Below are 19,155 nucleotides of genomic sequence, written 5' to 3'. Positions count from 1 at the left end.
AGGTAGGTGGACGCTGTTTTCACCCCTGTCTGTTTGTCTGTCTGTCTGCCTGTCTGTGAGCAGGATATCTCAAAAAGTTATAGACGGATTCGGAAGAAATTTTGTGGACAGGTCAGGTGTTTGACAAGGACTAATTGTATCGAATTTGGTGAAGATCCGGATCTGGATCTAAAAATTTTTTAAAGTGATTCTTCACCATTGAGAGATAGGGCTAAAATGATATATAGCACAATATCTCAAAACGTTTGGGACGGATTCGGACGAAACTTGGTGGACATGTTGGGTGTGTCACAAGGACGGATTAATTCGATTTTGGTGAAGATCCAAATCCAGATCTGGATACAAGAATTATTTAATTATTAATTGATTCTTCACCATTGAGATGTAGGGCCAAAAACGATGTAGTACTGTACAAGTCTGGAGACGGCGATGGTTCACGAGCAATGTACACGGTTCGCCTTTTTATTTTTTGACCTTCGAGGGGATGCCACAGACAAACTGGCGAGAATCAGGAAAAACGTAAAGGATGAAAGTTGTAGTACTCGAAGAGCACTACTTGCATACCAACTTTCATTCACAACAGTGGAAAATCCTCTTAGCTCGATGCCCAATTTATTGATTTTTTTGACATTTTCTAAGTTCGTGACCTTGTGACCTTGAACTTGGGACTGAAATCAAAAATCAAGCTCTGTGGGGCTATGCAGGTGCCATTGGGCTAACCAAATACCAAAACCCCTGCCAGATTTGACAAACCCCCTCGGAGAAGATATAACTTGAACCCGGCTACCCCCTAAAAACACATGTTTTTTGGGCGTGGCTCCACCCAGAATGGGCGCAGCATGCCCATTCTCAGGAAAACACATCTAGATCATGATACAAACCTCGCACCCTAATTTTATGATTGGATCAAAACCCACGGAGCTATGCTCGGGACAGACAGACAGACAGACACACACACCCATAACGATTATAGTGGTCACTTACTGACTCGTAAACCAATAGCATGATATTTCAAAAAATTATTGGGCCCGATATGTTCTCGTGGATCAGGCATTACGTGGCGGAGGTATGCGCTCTACCGAATGCCCTTCTAGTTTACTCTAGATTTTATTATTGGAGAAATCCGACCAGATAGTGCAAAAGTAGCACACTTACCTTTGTTCTGTCTAGCCTAGTTTCAAATCGTGTCCTGGTTATAACCTGTTGGATTGGTGTTTTGCAGCCAGGTCGTTGCATCACAAAGTGTGCCATCCTCCGAATGGTGTAAAGCCGGGTGTCCCTTCTGTGAGCATTAGCTGGTGGGAGTTAAATATCTCATGGTGTCTTTGGCGAAGATTCGGTGAGTTAAAGCTGGCACTCTGAACAAAATAAAATGTTCTGCCTATATTGAAATGAAATGCAAATCGACCATCAAGTGTAATGCCGGTGCAGACCAGGATTGAGGTTGGATCACAATGGCGTCAAATTATACAGACGCCTTGACATAAGCTCTAATGTTAGGACATCCTTGTGAGTGGCTATTGAAGATCCCAGGATAAATTGCGATTGAGAGTAGGTCATTTCCTGCTGGCACAATTACTTTACAAATTCCCACATACGGCTCTGCGTCATTACTCATCCCTCATGGTTTTCGCTGTTTTGGTGGTATTAGGGTACGTACACCCAGAGTATATGATTCAGCAGCCATTTCAATTGAGTTTCCTTCCACTCATTTGTTATTCCAATTTTGTGATTCCATCAACAACGTCAAAACATGAAGTTATGTTGAAGCTGGAAAACATTCCACGCTGCTTACAACATTTATAAACACAAGCTCAGTACATGTCCAAATAAAACTTTAAGTCATTGAATGTTTTGCACTCCCGAAGGAGCGAACCCGGCACTGGATTCCACTTTGCTGCCAAACTTAAAAGTTATTATGCGGTGCAGTGAATGGATGGGACCGGAAAACAACCCACCTCGAGCTGTGAAGTTGACGACGGCTTGTTTCCGACTCCCGACGGGAGGCCATGGCAAGGACTCTACAGACACTGTATAATCGGCACCAAACTGCAGGTAATCAAAGCCATCGTAAACAAACACCTGGGAATGGCAAAGGGCGTGGAGTGATAAAAAAACAAAATTCTAAACGACAGTTTTTCAAAGTTATCAGTTCCACAAGAGCATACATTTTTTGCACGATTGCGTGCATCCATCAGGCAGTTGTGTGTGATGAGATGGGCAGAGATAAAATTTTAAAGGCTATTGTCACGAACATTAACTGGTCCTGGATGCTCTCTATAGAAAGGAACAATGCTATACATATATATATATATATATATATATATATATATATATATATATATATATATATATATATATATATATATTATACGTATATACATATATATATGTATATACGTATAATGCCAGTGTGTGTGTGTGTGTGTGTGTGTGTGTGTGTGTGTGTGTGTGTGTGTGTGTGTGTGTGTGTGTGTGTGTGTGTGTGTGTGTGTGTGTGTGTGTCTCTCTTTTTTATTTGTTCCTAATGCACGGGCACATAATAACAAAGAATTTAAAAAATATAAGGAAGTTCCAGATGAGAAAATATATTGATTGGACAGTCACAGTACCCTCTTCATGGTTCAACCCTTGGTCCAAACCATCCAAAGACTGCACCATACATGATGTAATTACTCTCAACCTCTTGAGGAAGGCAGAGCACGTACACAATTACACCATTGTAATGTATGTTTGAAGTGCCTGCGATTCAGGAACAACTTTAGTGTTTTTGGTGTTGTTCTTGGTTATCCCAATGGAACTAGAAAAATGAAAAAAACGCAATTCCGGCACGGTCAGGATGGCCTACAAGCTGGAGTCTTGCTGATGTTACATGGTGCCAGAAGTGGGATACAAGGATTACAAAATAGGCCGGGACTTCCCATAAACATCTGCAATAAGCCAGAAATTTGTTAGTAATCGAGTTGAGGTGCCACAGCTCTCGAAGGTAGGGCAATCACCGTGAGCAATTGGACTTCCTGACAATGAAATGCACTGGTTTCTAACTTCCTGGAGAATGCCTTTTAAAAACAAGCATCACGTCACAAAGCATGAAAGGTTAAAGACGGACGGTCGCACGCACACGCGTTATTGAAGGAAAACGAATGAATGAGACAAATGATGAATTATAGTCGTTAAAAGTAGGTAAAGGAACCAATAAAGGAAACAAAGAAAAATTACCCTATTTACATCTTCTTCACTTAAGGAGTGGTTCAGCAGTATCTGTTCGCACTTGGAATAGCCAAAGTCACCGCGTAAGCCTTGAAGTCTTATCTGGTAGCCCTGCACGAGCTCGATACCTGCAAGAAGGGGGAATGACAAAATATATATATTTTTTGTTAAAGAGAGTTAGATATCCCTTGAAGCTTAAACTTGATTCTCATGGAAAACGAGTCAGGTGATTGATCACGTGAATGTATAAATTTTCGTGGCAAAAACATCGGATAAACTCAAGGCAGCAATTCTTTAACAGCCGAACCACAGCACCTCGAGGCCCCAAATTTTTGGTGGAGGTACTTCATAATCTGGGCAAGGTTTTAACCAACCGCCCACCAAAAAATCACCCCCCCCCTGCACAAGGAAATTCTCTACATGTATTGTGTGTAGTCTGAAAATCATACCAAAAAAAAAACAACAAAAAAATGGCTGGGCCAATTATCAAATTTTGCAAACATCAGGTCATGGGTAAAAAAAAAAATCCCCTCCTCCACCACAAGTTGCTGCACGGGGGGGAAACTACGTGTGTGTGTGTGTGTGTGTGTGTGTGTGTGTGTGTGTGTGTGTGTGTGTGTGTGTGTGTGTGTGTGTGTGTGTGTGTGTGTGTGTGTGTGTGTGTGTGTGTGTGTGTGTGTCGTTGATTGGTATCTACATATGCGGGTTTCAGAATGTGGAATGGAGTCCTCCCAGGGTGGGCTCAATGTATCCACCTTCATTTCGGTAAGGGGGTCATGATTCATGGACCAAGATGTGAAATTTTCTGTTCTCAGTCTTGTGCCGAGGGCTCTCTTCAGGATCGTCGCTGAGCCCTGGACAGCTTCCAACTGTAGTTTGTTTGTAATAATATTCCCAGGTATGCTTTTTAGCTTATCTGTAAAATAGTTCCGGGGAGTTTATGGGATGGTGCGTCGTCAGTCCACAAATACTCGCAACTTCTTCTCAGAAACTGCACATACGATTTCAATGAAATTTGACCACAACCTTCATCACCCGTGACGACATAAAAAAAAAAAGGTCTGAAGGGGTCGACAGTGGGAGTTGACGGGTTGGGGGGAGGGGAAGGGGGGTTGCATCCCCAAAGAGGTATTTGCTTTCTTCTCAAATGATACTCACAATTCCGATGAAACTTCACGACAACCTTCATCATAAATGACGTACTAAAGTTCGTTCATGATATTAGAAAAATCTGCTCTAAGGGGATTAAAGGGGGGTTGCCCCCCAAAATATGCATTTGCTTTCTTCTCAGAAACTACACGCAATTCTGATGAAATGTGACCACAACCTTTATCACCAATGATGTACCAAGGTTTGTTCATTAAAAAAAAATCCACAGGTATTTACTTCTGCGTTATATCTTTTGTGGGTCATCCATACCTACCAGTGGTTGCCTGTTTATGTTATCCAGCCACTACCAGGTGAGCACTCAGGTGTACTGCCCCTATGTTTAATATCTCTGTGAGGTTCTTTGTCATCATTCTTGTAGATCCAGCTATCACTGGAACAACGTTGGCATTCTTCAGCTTCCAGGATCTTCTCACTTCACTCTTGAGTTCTTGGTATGTGGTCATTTTATTGATTTCTGCATTGTTTATTCCAAAATCACTGCTATTAACACCTCAATAAGCAATGCCTTCTGTTTTTTTGTACCTAATGATGATATGTGGTCGCAGTGCTTTGTTATCGATGTTCACGCTCGATGGGATCATTAGTTTGTACGTGAGCGGTAGGAACTTCCATATTTTCAATGATTACTTTTGGTTCACGTTCTCACAAATTTTCTGGAACTGGAATATCAAAATTTTTGCAGATGTGCCAGCCGATTACTTTACAAACTTTGTTGTGTTGTTGTGTGTACAGCTATTCTGACATGAGTGTGTGTGTGTGTGTGTGTGTGTGTGTGTGTGTGTGTGTGTGTGTGTGTGTGTGTGTGTGTGTGTGTGTGTGTGTGTGTGTGCGTGCTTGGTCATGATTAAGCATAACATATTATTATTTTTACTAACCCCACCTCTACCATGCACCTTTTCATGTCTCTCTCTGTCTGTCTGTCTGTCTGTCTGTCTGTCTGTCTGTCTGTCTGTCTGTCTGTCTGTCTGTCTGTCTGTCTGTCTGTCTGTCTGTCTCTCTCTCTCTCTCTCTCTCTCTCTCTCTCTCTCTCTCTCTCTCTCTCTCTCTCTCTCTCTCTCTCCCCTCTCATCCCTCCCTCACATGGTGTCTCCCCACCTCGACCCCCCCTTCCTCACTCTTCCACCCTTCCTAGCTTCCCCTCCCTCCTGCCTCCTCTCTCCTCTCTTTCTCTCTCTCCCTTCCCTCCCTCTCTCAACCCCCCTCCTTAATGCCCCCTGTCAGCGAAGCGATGGGTTGTATTTGCTAGTAATATAATATCATAATACAAATTCCTGTACAAGGAACATTGATGCAGGAGAAAGGCCATTAGGCCCATCAAAGCCAGCATGATTATTACAAACATGTAGTTGTTTGTGGATGCTCTATTCCATTTTTAAATGCTGAGCATCAAGCAAAGAAGCAGCATGTACCATTTCTTAAAATCAACGGTATGACCCGACCAGGATTCGAACTGGCATCATACCAGACAATCAGAGGGAATGCTCTAACCATTACACCACCGAGGCTAGTGAAATAAAACATCATCTTCAATGCACTTAGTCAAACGATCGCACAACCTTTCGATCCCGGCACAGCGGCCGTTCCTTCTGAAGTTTCCTGAACACAGTGGATGTGGCTATTTTAACCTCTTCACCAGACACAAAGACTTCCTCTAAACTCATTCTTCATTTTGCCCAATGAATGGAAGTTGCACGGGCTTAGATTCGATGAATACGGCGAGCGAGGAAAAACGTATCACTCCCAGAACTCCAATATTCCACGAACAATGTGTTTTACATGTGGTGCAGCAGTGTCACGTAGGAGGATGGCGTCGTTGAGAAGAGCTGGACCCTTTTAGGAGCACAGCAGGTCTCCAATGATCACACAAAACCATATGGTAGCATTCTCCATTCTCTGTTATACCCTGTGGGACCACCCAGTTCAGCAAAATTCCAATGTGGTTGGAGAAAAAATAATAATGTGAAACACCTTGATGCTCCCAATGTTGGCCTTTGGCCTTTTCTTAGACATGATGAAGTTGGCCCTTTCTGCACTGTTGAATGACGCTTCGGTTCTGGCTCACAGTTGTGACATGAGGTTTCGTTTGCAGCAATGATGCGCTCCAGGACAGCGTCACCTTCCTGGCGAAAACGCTGACTATGCTGTTGACAAAGAGAAAGCCGAATGTGTGGCACGCATTTTGTCATCATTTCTCCATTCCCCAGATCCTCGGTGACAATACGATGCACCGTTGACTCCAGTGTTCCCTACTCTGTGACAAATTCTCGAATTGTGATACGCCGATCTTTAAGCAAAAGATTGGTCGTGGTATGGTCTTCAAATGGTCAGGAAGTCGAAGGCCAGCCTGAATGCGGCCCGTCGTGCTCATCCAATTATCTTTTCAGAAAGGATGATACCTATCACTGATCGGTTCCCAAGTGCAGACAAGTGTTCAGGCATTTGCATAAATTACTTGGTGCACTCCATGTGTACTTTTCTCTTCTCCATCACCTTGAATGTAACGAGAGTTCAGGGCTCTTCTTTACTGAAGCTTTCCAGCATGTGCCCGTACTTGATACTGGATGACATTATTACTTGCAAAATCAAAGATTTTTCAAGAATAATGGTTAGTCGATTTTGTTGGGTTGCCGAAATAGGTGACCCTTATTGTCAGTAATTCTGTCTGTTTGTTTGGATGTTTGTTCGTTTGTCATCAGCATAATTGGTAGTAAACGTGGGCGGATTTTGACCAAACTCGGGTGGTAGGTACATCTTATGACCGAGTGCTTTGGAAATTGTGATGGTTGCTAGGGATGCTTTGGTTCCCTAGCAACAACCGAAAAACCTTCAAAATCTGTACCGTTCACGGGAAATCAATCCCGAAAGCCATTATCCCAAGTAGGGTTATGAAATTTGGCACGAATGATCTACAGGTGATGCTCTAACAAATACATTCTGGTTTTTGTGATATATGGAATACTTTACCTCCTGCTCGGCGACCCATCGCCGCCTACCGGCTTGTTATTCTGTCTGTCTGTCTGTTAATCGCTTACAGGGCACAATTTTAAACCGATCTCAGTGGCGGATCTTGAGGGGGGTTGGGGGGGATGCAACCCCCCCTTCAACTGCTGAGTACCCCTCACTCAACCCCTCTTTCCATCAACCATCCCTCCCTCCCTCAACCCTTACCTCCCTCAACCCCCCCTCCCCACCACCTTCCTCCCTCCTTCAACCTCCCCCCCGCCTCGTATGGGCTTCGCACTGTTGGCGCTCGCATGGGTATATTGCTACCCACCCACCTTGCCTCAAAGCCAAAAATGTCAACCCCCCCCTTGCCTGAGACCTAGATCCGCCCCTGGATCTTCACGAAACTTCACCACATGGTGGAGTTTATTATCAGGAAGAAGGTTTTTGTTCTTGAGGTCAACAGGTCAAAAGGTCAACATAGGCCAAAGGTCACCAATTACGGTGGTATTTCTAAACTTCTCAATTTTCATCCGATTGACTTGAAATTTGAAGGATTTACATTTCACGTCACTGAATTCAACTAGCCAATTATTTTTGAGGTCTACACGGACCAAAAGGTCAACATAGGCCAATGGTCAACAACCTTGGTGAGATTTCTAAAATCCTCAATTTTCATCCGATTGACTTGAAAATTTGAAGAGGATTTATATTTCAAGTCATTGAATTAAACGACCAATTGTTTTGTTGGTCCACATCGGCCAAAAGGTCAACGTAGGCCGAATTTGTAAAATTGTCAATTTTCATCCGATTCATTTGAAATTTGAAGACGAGTTGCATATTTGGTCATTGAATTCAACCAGCGAATTAATTATTTTTTGAGGTCAAATTTGTTTTTTGGATTTTGTGAGTATCGTGCTCTGCATGATGTCTTCTTCTTCTTCTTGTTTGAGTTATTGAGACGAAACAAATTGCGTGAGAAACTTGATAGTTACCAGAAATATCAGTAAATAATGGGAATGCTTGCATGCAAATTTTTTGATCACATATACCCACACTTAAAAGTAATGAGTGAGGTAGCATTTTGGGACGACCCTCACAAATTCTGAAAAAAAAATTACGATGTATAAGCAGCCTTCAGAAGTTTTCCAGATGTGTTAAAACCTCACCAACTTTTCAGATCAAAGTGGTCATGATGCGATGTGTTACTTTGTAAATAGCCTAGTTTTGCTTTAGTTTGTAGGATGTTCATGCAAAATGTCAATATGAGTTGAGCAACGGGGTTCATAAAATGGGACAGCTGAATTTATGTTAGGGAGAAGCTGCACGAAGAATGAGCCAATGTCAGGGCACCCAAAGGAGGTCACCAGGTCAGAAAATATTAACACTGTTTACAAGATTTGTATCAATAACAGAAGATCAACAGTCAGCCACATCGCTGAGATATTAGGCATCAAAACTGGTGACTGAACTAGCTTCATCCTCACTGAACCATGAGTCATGAAAAATGTTTCAGCAAGATTGGTTTTCAAAATGTTGACTGCTGTCACAAAAAATAACTCAGCTTGACACATTGAGGTAACTTTTTGAGCAGTTTCAAGCAACCTCAAACAACTTCATCATCATCAACATCATGCACCATGCCCTATGCAGAGTGTTCGTGCTGCCGAAGTTGTTCCGAGGCTACAATCCTGGTCGGGTCACCACTCTGACTCACGGAGTCAGGGCAGGAATTTGTTCATGGTGCCGGTGATAGCTGGCCTCCTCTTTGCGAAAGAAACTATGGGATCTTCGACATCCACCAACTAATGTCAGCAGATGGGACACCCAGTTTTACATCCATTTGAGGGATGGAACACATTGATTAATCACCCTAACTCTGAAACACTGGGATGACAGTTCATAGCAGGGCCAAGATTCAAATCCAGGCCAGACAGCTTGGAGGCGAGTGTGCGTACTTCGAGATCATCGTGCCAGCCCCAGGCAACTTCATGAGCATGATTGTGACTCAGGACGAGTCACAAGTCACCTCTGATATTGAGACCAACAAGCAGAGCATGAAGTGGAAGCATAAACATTTAACACCTCCCCAGAAATTCAAGAATAAAGCAACAGCTGCAAAGGACATGGTTACTCCTTTTTGGGACAGTGAAAGTGTGATCATGACTGGCTAAATTCCAAAACGCAAGACCATCAACAAGGAGTACTATGCTGATGTATCATGGTGGTTGCAAGAAGCCGTCAAATTGCTGCTTTTATCGGATGACCCAATTTGCAGTGACTGCAGCAACCAACTCAGGCATTCAACTGCTTCCACATCCAGCTTGTTCAACAGATTAGGCTCCCTAAGACTTCGACTCAGGCCAAAATCTACAAATTGAGGGAAAAGATTTGTGGGAAGAGCTTTTATGATGATGATGATGATGATGATGATGATGATGATGATGATGATGATGATGATGATGATGATATAATTACAGCAGTCAATAGTCTGAACAAGAACTTCTACAAGGTGGGAATAGCCAAGCTGCAATAGCACTGGATCCAGCACATTGAACTCAAAAGGGACCATGTTGGGAAATAAACAAGGAAAAAAAAAAGACATAAAATGTCATAGCTCCCGTTGTTTAAGTAATTTTGCTGTTCAGAATTAAAGTGCTTGCCCATATTTATTTCCAACTAAAAAGGCCGCCAGTCTACCAATCGGCCATCTTTGATCAGACCACAAAATAAAGTTAGGTGCAAGTGTGTGCCATCATGTGCTGTGATTGTGCCATGTTTGAACAAATTCGGATCATAAATGTCCGAGAAATGGTTGAGGACGCGTTTGATACGATATGAAACAAAATGATATGCATATGTGTTGTCTTTATGCCAAGTCCAAGTAAGATCGGTCCATACACGTCTGAGATATGGTTGCGGACGCACACACATGAAAATCGAGACCAAATCCTCAAGCCCCCCTTTCGGACCAAGTCCAACGGGGGGGTAATAATCAAAAGCATATGAATATGTTGCATGCCACTGTGTTGGGCTAGAAAACTTCGAAAAATCGAAATGCTTATCATATTTGGAAATTTATAATTCCACCTAAAATGCAGCCACAAATTGTTGAGCATTCATTTACTTGGTCAATGCAGATAGATGGAAATGTTTCCTTACAAGTTGGCTTCGAAGGACCTTTAATGCAGGAGAGGCCTTTAATCCCATGAAGCCTCCACAATTGTTGCCAACCTATGGTTGATTTTTCCGTGCTCTATATTCCTTTCTAAGTGCTAAGCATCAAGCAAGGAAGCAGCACGTATCATTTTTAAAGTCAATGGTATGACAGCTAGGGTTTGACCAACTGACCTCACAAACTCAGAGTGTATATTCTAACCATGATAGCACTGGGATTGGTTAAGTGCATTGAAAAGTGCAAGATTAACTGGAGTTATAATTACAATGGGACTCAGTAGAGCACATACCTTTGCCAGGTTGAAAAGTTTACGTTTTGTATCCCATTGATAGGCCGGATCAGCGTCCAGATCTTAACCAAAATTTAATCGGCTTGTTGTAGTTACCTACCCAACTCATCCACCAAGTTTGTCATAATCCGTCTTCAACTTTTTGAAATATCCTGTTTTATATTGTTTTTGGTCCTTTCTCTTTCTGGTATGCCTGGTGTTGGCTTAATGGTAAGGGTGGCGGGCTTTGGATCGTTGGATCCTGAGTTCAAATCTCACTCGTCTGTTGAATTAATACCAGGTGGGGTTGACTCTGCCTGTCATCCTTCCAAGGTCGGCAAAATGAGTGCCAGCTTGCTGGTATCCTGTGTCAGAGTGGCGACCCGTCCAGAATTGTGCCCAATAGCCAAGGAGACTGCTTAAGCAACACCAACACTCTGCACAGAGTATGGTCCCAATCTCCTCCTCCTCCTCCTCATCCTCTCAATGGTGAAGAATCACTGAATCAATTAAACAAATTCTCATATCCAGATCCTGATTCGGATCTTCACCTAAATCAATTTGTCCTTGTCGGACACCCAACCTGTCCACCAAGTTCTGCTCTAGAGTAGATTGTTTGGCACTATCTCTCAATGGTGAAGAACGTCTTAAAGTTCTAGTTTCCAGATCAGATCCAGATTTCCAAAATCTAATAAATTTGTCCTCGCCACACACCCAAATTGTCCACCAAATTTTGCCCAAATCCGTTCATAACATTTTGAGATATACTTCTCACAGACAAACAAACAAACAGAGACGGGGTGGAAACATGGAAGCATAATCTCCACCCACCTTCGGTGGCAAAGCTAATGAGAAAGGCCATCTGAATGTCACAATTCGATTCATGCTGTTTTTTCAACAATATTTAAGGCTTTTGGAAGAGGGCAGTGCACTAATTGTGCACACGCATGTGGACAAGTATGCAAGACAACACCAGCAGACTTCACTTCAGACAACACAGCTACTGAGCTCGGGAGAAGTGGCATCACTTCCCAGAGAATTCTGGGTACAAGCAACGCCGGCTCGACGATGTCACTTTTCTCGCCACACTCAGAGCGGCAAACAAGGAACAATTTCCTCCATCCCATGGAAATTCTGAGCATCAAGCAAGGAATCAGCACCACACCAATTATTAAATTATATGGTATGACTCAAGCCATGTTGGAATCGAACCACCGACATCCCAGCCTCAGAGCGGACGCTCCAACCATTTTGCCACCGAGTCTGGAGATGTTGCTCATAAAATACACGAGTACATTTTTGTTGAAATCACTTTTCATTTAGAGGTCACAGTCTTACAAAAAGACTGGAAAAATTATTAATGCCAACAATTCAACTGGCCCTGCTCGTGAGAAGGAAACAATGCTGTCGTACTAATGCACCGTTTCAATCTCACTGCGTCGCTGAAAGAAATATTTGAAACTGCACACTGCCGGCCGATTAGCGATAAGACTTGCTGAAAGGAAGAAGGGGTCTAAAATGCCTTCCATCGACGCAAAAGCTCCACAGACCTGGTGTTGAAAGAATTAATGGACAAATAGAAAAGTAAATGATGCGGCACTGATCTTTATCCAAATTGAACCCTTTCACCCCTACAGTCCCTAATCTTAGGAAACAGCATTATACAGTTTGAGTTTATGGAGGCATTATGGAGCAGCATGAAAAAGTCTTATTATACGGAATCGAATAATCTTTCGTGTTTCACACTCAAGGGTATCAGAGTTGAAACATTGAGTTATGACATCATAGAAGGACTGTGCTCTCAGCTTGGCAAATGACCGCAACATCGGTCCAAAGGCCGATCCTTCGAAAAAGACTCGAAAACAGAATGCACAGCAATTAATCACATCACATAATGCATTGTTATACTACATACACCAAACTAAACTATACATCCTTCAACCTACCGGTGCCGTATCGTTACGTTCAATGCGTGCAGTGCATGATGGATAACAAACCCGCCCTTATGTGACACATCAGGCCAGCTCAAGATCGGAGCCTTCGCTGGCATGGAAGACAAAGAACCGGAGGCAGCTACGGGGCTGTGGCGAAGTCTGCTAAAGCATTTCCTGAAACCAGAGTGGGGATCAGAGGCGAGAACCCCCTCAAGCCGCCTGGCATATCCATCATCGTCAGTGCGTGCCTCGAGAGGACCAAGACTCAACCTCGCTGAATTACGCACCCCTGCACTGTGTTGTCTCTTTGCTTCTCATGCATTACCACATGCTTGCACCGCAGCCTGTGGTACGGTTGTCATGGTAAAACCCACACAAGCCTGCAGCTTAGTGAAGAAGGTATTCATAATCCTCCCTCTATCATTCCCCGTCCAAAAACATTCTCCCCTTCCTCATCCCCATCACCTCCCCCTTCTCTGAACCCCACAGACAAGAAGCAGTCTGCCGTAAAAGAGATTGTGCGAGTATGTATGAGTGTCTGCATTTGGTCATGTGTTCGTGTGACTGTAACATTTAAAAACCCATTGACATCCTTTCATCACATTGTCAAAAAATTGACAAAAAATGTCACAAGGACCAAAGTTCAAAAGCTTGGTCTCCATCATAACATTTTCTTAAAAAAAAACACTGAGCAGAATAATCAACAAATGTAGCTATTCAAATTTCACAAGTCCTTGGAACCACGCAGGTACTTAAAATGAAATGAAGTAAAACAACGGAGGTAGAAAGCAATATCGGTGCACGGTAATGACAGGAAACTGTGGATCCAGTTTCAATTCCATAAGGTATCAAGAGCAGCCTCGGACCGACCAAAATCCACGGCACCTGTTTCACCAGAGACTTGCATTACCTCACTCAGTGCGTGTGTGTGCTTTGCCTCACTAAGTAGGTGTGTGTTTCATGGCGTCGTGAGAGCTTCTTATCCATTGATTTTATCACCAGCGGTTTGCTGTGAAGGGATGGCGACGGCAGGGGCGTAGTCCCCCGTCCCCACTCACCATTGGTGCTGTGTGGTCACTGGCCCACTGACAGTAATGGTGAAACTGGTATTAATAGTCCAGTTGATGGGAAATATTTTCAGACCAAACTTAAGTTTTGACAAGTCTGAAGACGACGATGGTTCACGAGCGGTATTTGACGATGTAGATTGTTTCACAAGTCAAGGATGAGACAATGTGACAATGTTTGACCAAGTTATAAAAATTATCAACATGATGTGGTACGAGTGAAAGGTTATGAGATACAAAATGTCGAAAACACGGTTTCGTTCAACAACTTTCAAAATTTGACCTTTGCATAACCTTTAAAGGTCACAAAACAATGTTGTGGACATTAAAATAAGGAAACGGGATACGTGCTATAGCTTATTGGAGTTAGTTCGTCGAAGAAGGTCGAAAACCCGGTTTGATTCCCACAACTTTTAAAATTTGACCTTTGTGGCCTTTAAAGGTCAAAGGTCAAGGATTATGACCTTTGGTGCAAAACTTCCTCTGGAACATTCCAGGAACAATATAACGTCATATAGGCTATATGGCATTTCGCACTCCTCGGATTATCCATACTTTGATGAAATCGGCGTAAAAACAAACTTGAAGGGGGCGCCACGGGCAAGGTGTTCGAGACAGAGCAAAATGGTTTCAAGACTTTAGGTGGGGAATGACCTGAAGATTATGCATAAAAAATATTGTCATCCTAGCTCTCAAAGTTTGGGCGGTCGTATGATTTTTATGTCAAAATTCGCAATTTTCTAAGTTTTAGACCTTTGAGTCAGGTCAGGTTCGATCTGTGACCTGCTATAGGTACCATGTAAACCTGTACTAACCTGTTCCATGGTCGGGTTGTCGGCGACTAAACCGTCTTCCCCACCAGGTTTTCTGGTGAGGAGGGTTTTTGGATATGGACACCCAGCAGGATTAAAAACAAAACCTGTCAAAGGGCGGAGGAGCTCCTTGTGAGCCAACGGCCATCCATATCTAGTGCCCAACTGTGTCTGCGGACGTCCTCCTGCAGCTGGGTCACTTCTTATTAGGAGGTTGGTGGCAGGATTTGCACTCCGGCCACCGTAAAACGCTTCATTCCGCAAAATGCAAAAACGCAAAAAAATCTGAAAACCCACTCCGTGGGAGTACCTCCTGTGCAGCTTCCCTTCGCAGGGCAGCTCACCGGATGATGGGATTGGGGCAAAGCCTTCGGGACCCCCAATCTTTGATAGGAGGGAAACCACGGGGTAACATCCCTGGGTCAGATTGCGGGAGAGTGTGTCGGAGTGGTGCTGAGGTGTCGTCCACCAGACGGCGGTCTCCTTGGGTTAACCTGAGGCGGTCCCTTCGGGTGGGTGCCTGGAATGTCCTATCCCTAAGAGAGGATGATCACCTGTCTCTGTTATCATCTGAGCTCAAGCGTTTGGACATCGGGATTGCAGCTCTCTCTGAGGTTCGGAGACCGGATTGCGGCGAGATAATGGTGGGTGGTTACACCTACTATTGGTCTGGTCGCTCTGATGGTTACCATACCCAAGGAGTTGCTGTAGCTGTGTCCAATAAGCTGACCCCAATGATAATTGAGGTAACACCGGTCAACGAGCGTATTATGAGATTAAGGATTCGTCACTCCTTAGGTGTCATTTCCCTGGTCTCTGTTTATGCTCCGAATGAGGCGAGTGATCTCACCGTGAAGGATGCATTCTACGCCACACTCGAGTCTGTGGTTGATCAGTGCCCCAGACGAGATACACTTCTAGTCTTGGGGGATTTCAATGCATCGACTGGAACTGATAGGGACAGTTATGAGGTGTGTGTTGGTCCCCATGGGTCAGGAACCATGAACCAGAATAGCACTAAGTTCCTTGACTTTGCAAGAAGTCATGGACTTAGGGTGGCTGGTTCATGGTTTCAGCGCCCACAAGCTCATCGCTGGACTTGGTATTCCAACGCTGGCGGTGTGGCAAAGGAGATTGACCATGTAATCATTGACGGTCGTTGGAGGATGATCCAGAACTGCAGGGTCTACCGGAGTGGTCAGTTCCTCAATACTGACCACAGGCTTGTTGTAGCAACTCTAAAGCTGCACCTTAAATCCTGGAGAATAGTACCATCCCAGCCGAGGCTGGATGTTGCCAAGCTCAGGGATGAGAGAGTAGCTGGGGAGTTTGCAAACAGGCTGAGTGGACACTTGGGGGGTCTGGGTGCTTTGGGGGGTCCTGAAGAGTTGTGGAGCGCCTTCAAGACCACCGTCCTTGATGTTGCCGGTGGATGCCTTGGAGCTCACCGCAGGGCAAAGAATTTTGTCTCTCAAGGGACACTGGATACCATTGACCAGAGTCGCAGGGCCAGGCTGAATGGCAGAGCTGAGCTGTTCAGGGAGCTGAGGCGTAAAACAGTACGTGCACTGAGGGTGGACAAGGAGGCCTATGTGCGAGGAATCTGTGAGGGGGTAGAGCATCACCTGTGGACAGGTGATTCTCGTCCCGCTTACAGGGGAATTCGCGCATTACGTTCATCCAAGCCCATCCCTCGGAACACTACAGTTCGAGCAGAGAGTGGTAGGCTCTTGACAGAGGAGTCTGAAGTGAAGGCCCGCTGGGCCGGTTACTTTGAGCGGTTGTACCAGGCTGATCCCCCAACTGTCGAGTTGGACGTCAAGGGTGTTACAATCCCTGTTGCTGACCCTCGAATCAACTGTGGTCCACCTACGCTTGTGGAAACACGGGCTGCGGTGAACCAGTTGAAACGGGGCAAAGCTCCAGGGATCTGTGGCATCCATGCCGAACTTCTCAAGGCTGGTGGAAATGCTGCACTCGTGTCGTTGCATGCAGTTTTCTGCTCTGCCTGGAACACAGGCATCATCCCAACTGACTGGAAGAGGGGCCTTGTTGTCCCTCTCTGGAAAGGGAAGGGTGATCGCCAAGACTGCAACAACTACCGAGGGGTGACGCTGCTCTCAGTGCCGGGCAAGGTCTTTGCTCGGATAATTATTGATAGGGTTCGCCACCATCTGCTTGAGCACCAGCGTCCAGAGCAGTCAGGCTTTACACCAAAGAGGTCAACGATTGACCGTATCCTTGCACTTCGTGTCCTCACCGAACGCAGGCGAGAGTTTCGGCAGGGGCTGCTTGCAGCCTATGTTGATCTCTGTAAAGCGTTCGATTCAGTGAATCGGGATGTCCTCTGGAGGATTCTTGGTCTTCGTGGGGTACCACCAAAACTGATCGATCTGATGTCTGAACTCTACTCTGGTACTGAGAGTGCTGTGAAGTGTGGTGGTACCATCTCTGACTTACTTCCAGTTGTTACTGGAGTTCGTCAGGGATGTGTACTTGCCCCCACACTTTTCAGCACTTGTATGGACTGGATTCTAGGGAGGATGTCGGAGAGATCAAGTTGCGGTGCGTCATTTGGGAATGTCAAGATCTCGGACCTTGACTTTGCAGATGATGCAGTCATCTTTGCGGAGACTTTAGACATCCTCTTGGGGGCCCTCGAGGTGCTGAATGAGGAGTCGGAGCCGTTGGGGTTACGGGTTTCTTGGGTCAAAACTAAGATCCAGGCTTTCGGTGACATCTTGGATGCTGCTGTCCTGTCTGTGTCTGTTTGTGGTGAGGATGTTGAGGTCGTGGAGAGATTCACTTACCTTGGCACTGATATTCATGTCTCTGCTGGCTGCGAGTCAGAGGTCAATAGATGTCTGGGTCGGGCCTGGGAAGTCATGGATTCACTGGATCATGGGGTGTGGCGCTGCCGGTACCTGTGCAGGAGGACGAAAGTCCGAGTCTTCAGGTCCTTGGTACTTCCAGTCTTGCTCTATGGGTGCGAGACTTGGACTCTGACCAAGGATCTGAGACGGAGACTTAATTTCTTTGGTACCAGGTCTCTTCGGAGAATCCTTGGCTATCGCTGGTCGGATTTTGTGTCCAACGAGCGGTTGCTGAGAGAGACTCGGATGAGATTTGTTACCTGCATAGTCCGTGAGCATCAGTTGCGGCTGTATGGACATGTGGCTCGTTTTCCTGACTCTGATCCTGCTCACCAGATTCTCTCAGCGAGGGAGTCTCATGAGTGGAGGAGGCCAGTGGGTCGACCACGTGCATCATGGTTGCAACAGGTTGACCATCATCTCAAGGAGATGGGGATGGGCCTGGCATCTGCCTGGGGGATGGCCAGACGGAGGCCCCTGGAGTACCGGCGGAAAGTGGACGCAGCGACGTGCTGTTCTGGCACATGCTCCCATACCTGACCTGACCTGACCTGACCTTTTGACCTTGGGAGGAAAATGAAAAATCGGACAATGACAAGTTTTAGATAATTCATTTTGCTATTCAAATACCGAAGAACCCATTCCATTCACTCAATTCCCTCGGAGAAGATAGATTTTTAATCCGACTACCCCCTAAAAATGGCTATTTTTTGGGCGTGGCTCCACCAACAATGGGCGTAGCATCCAGGAAAACACAACTAGACATTGATATCAAACACATAACCAAGTTTCATCAAGATCGGATCAAAGTCCACGGAGTTATGCTCTGGATAGACAGACACACAGACAGACAGACAGACAGACATCACGTATATAGTGGTCACTCTGGCTGGCGCTCGTGAACCAATAATTTGCATTTGCTATAAAACTACTTCTCGGGCTCTTATCCCATCACTGCAGCAATAACCATGGTCGTAGAAAAAATTTTTTATAATTCAAATATATTTTTAACGCTTTTCTTTGTTATTACAGGAAAAATAAAAAAGCATGAATTGTAAATATCATATTATATTGAAATATTCTTATTCCATCCACCATCGAAGGTGAAGGAGCTTGTTTTCACACTTCTCTGTCTGTTTGTTGGGATTCACAAGATATCCGTTATTGTCGGGTTTTCCGTGTGTGTGTGTGTGTGTGTGTGTGTGTGTGTGTGTGTGTGTGTGTCTGCAACGCGCGGCTCCACAGCACAAACCAGCAAACCGATTTCGATGAAACTTGGCGAACAGGTGCCATATGAGCTGGGAGTGTGCGCATTTGAGTTTCGTTGCAAAGCAACCACCCGTTGCTATGCAGCAGCCGAAAAATCGCGTTTTAAGAACCCAAACGGTAACTGACGTAGCGTGGCTTCCATGATAGGTAGAGCGACCGGACCAACTCCTGCCTATTCCTTGCATCCCCATCGAGTTATCGCGACAGCATAACGTTCCTCTATCTCTCATAGTTTCCGAATGGCAGTCCTCCGAATGCGGAAAGGTGGTGAACCAGGGAATGTGTTAAGTGACCTTGACCTCGGAAACCGTCGACGGCGGAACGTTCAAATTCGGTGTATGGATAGAGTTTAATAACTACTACAAAACTGAACCGCAGCATTTTTCCAGATTCGATCACAAAGGGTGTCGGGGCTGAAATACGCAAAATTC

General features: G+C 44.8%; 1 protein-coding gene across 2 annotated transcripts in view; it reads right to left on the bottom strand.

The window, feature by feature from the left end:
- Nucleotides 1-19,155, bottom strand: part of IL17RD (interleukin 17 receptor D) — an 81,472-nt gene that overhangs the window by 27,453 nt on the left and 34,864 nt on the right. For both annotated transcript variants that reach the window (XM_085864382.1, XM_085864383.1), the window contains exons 4-5: nucleotides 3,220-3,338; nucleotides 1,959-2,082 (exon numbers count right to left, since the gene is read on the bottom strand). In XM_085864382.1, the coding sequence (XP_085720508.1) occupies nucleotides 1,959-2,082; nucleotides 3,220-3,338 (243 nt within the window). The remainder of the gene's footprint in view (nucleotides 1-1,958; nucleotides 2,083-3,219; nucleotides 3,339-19,155) is intronic.

Source organism: Eptatretus burgeri, chromosome 18 (genome assembly GCF_056783735.1).
Source record: "Eptatretus burgeri isolate ZD-2024b chromosome 18, Ebu_testis_v1, whole genome shotgun sequence".
In the NCBI taxonomy this organism is placed as follows: Eukaryota; Metazoa; Chordata; class Myxini; order Myxiniformes; family Myxinidae; genus Eptatretus; species Eptatretus burgeri.
This window is presented reverse-complemented; position numbering and strand designations above follow the sequence as displayed.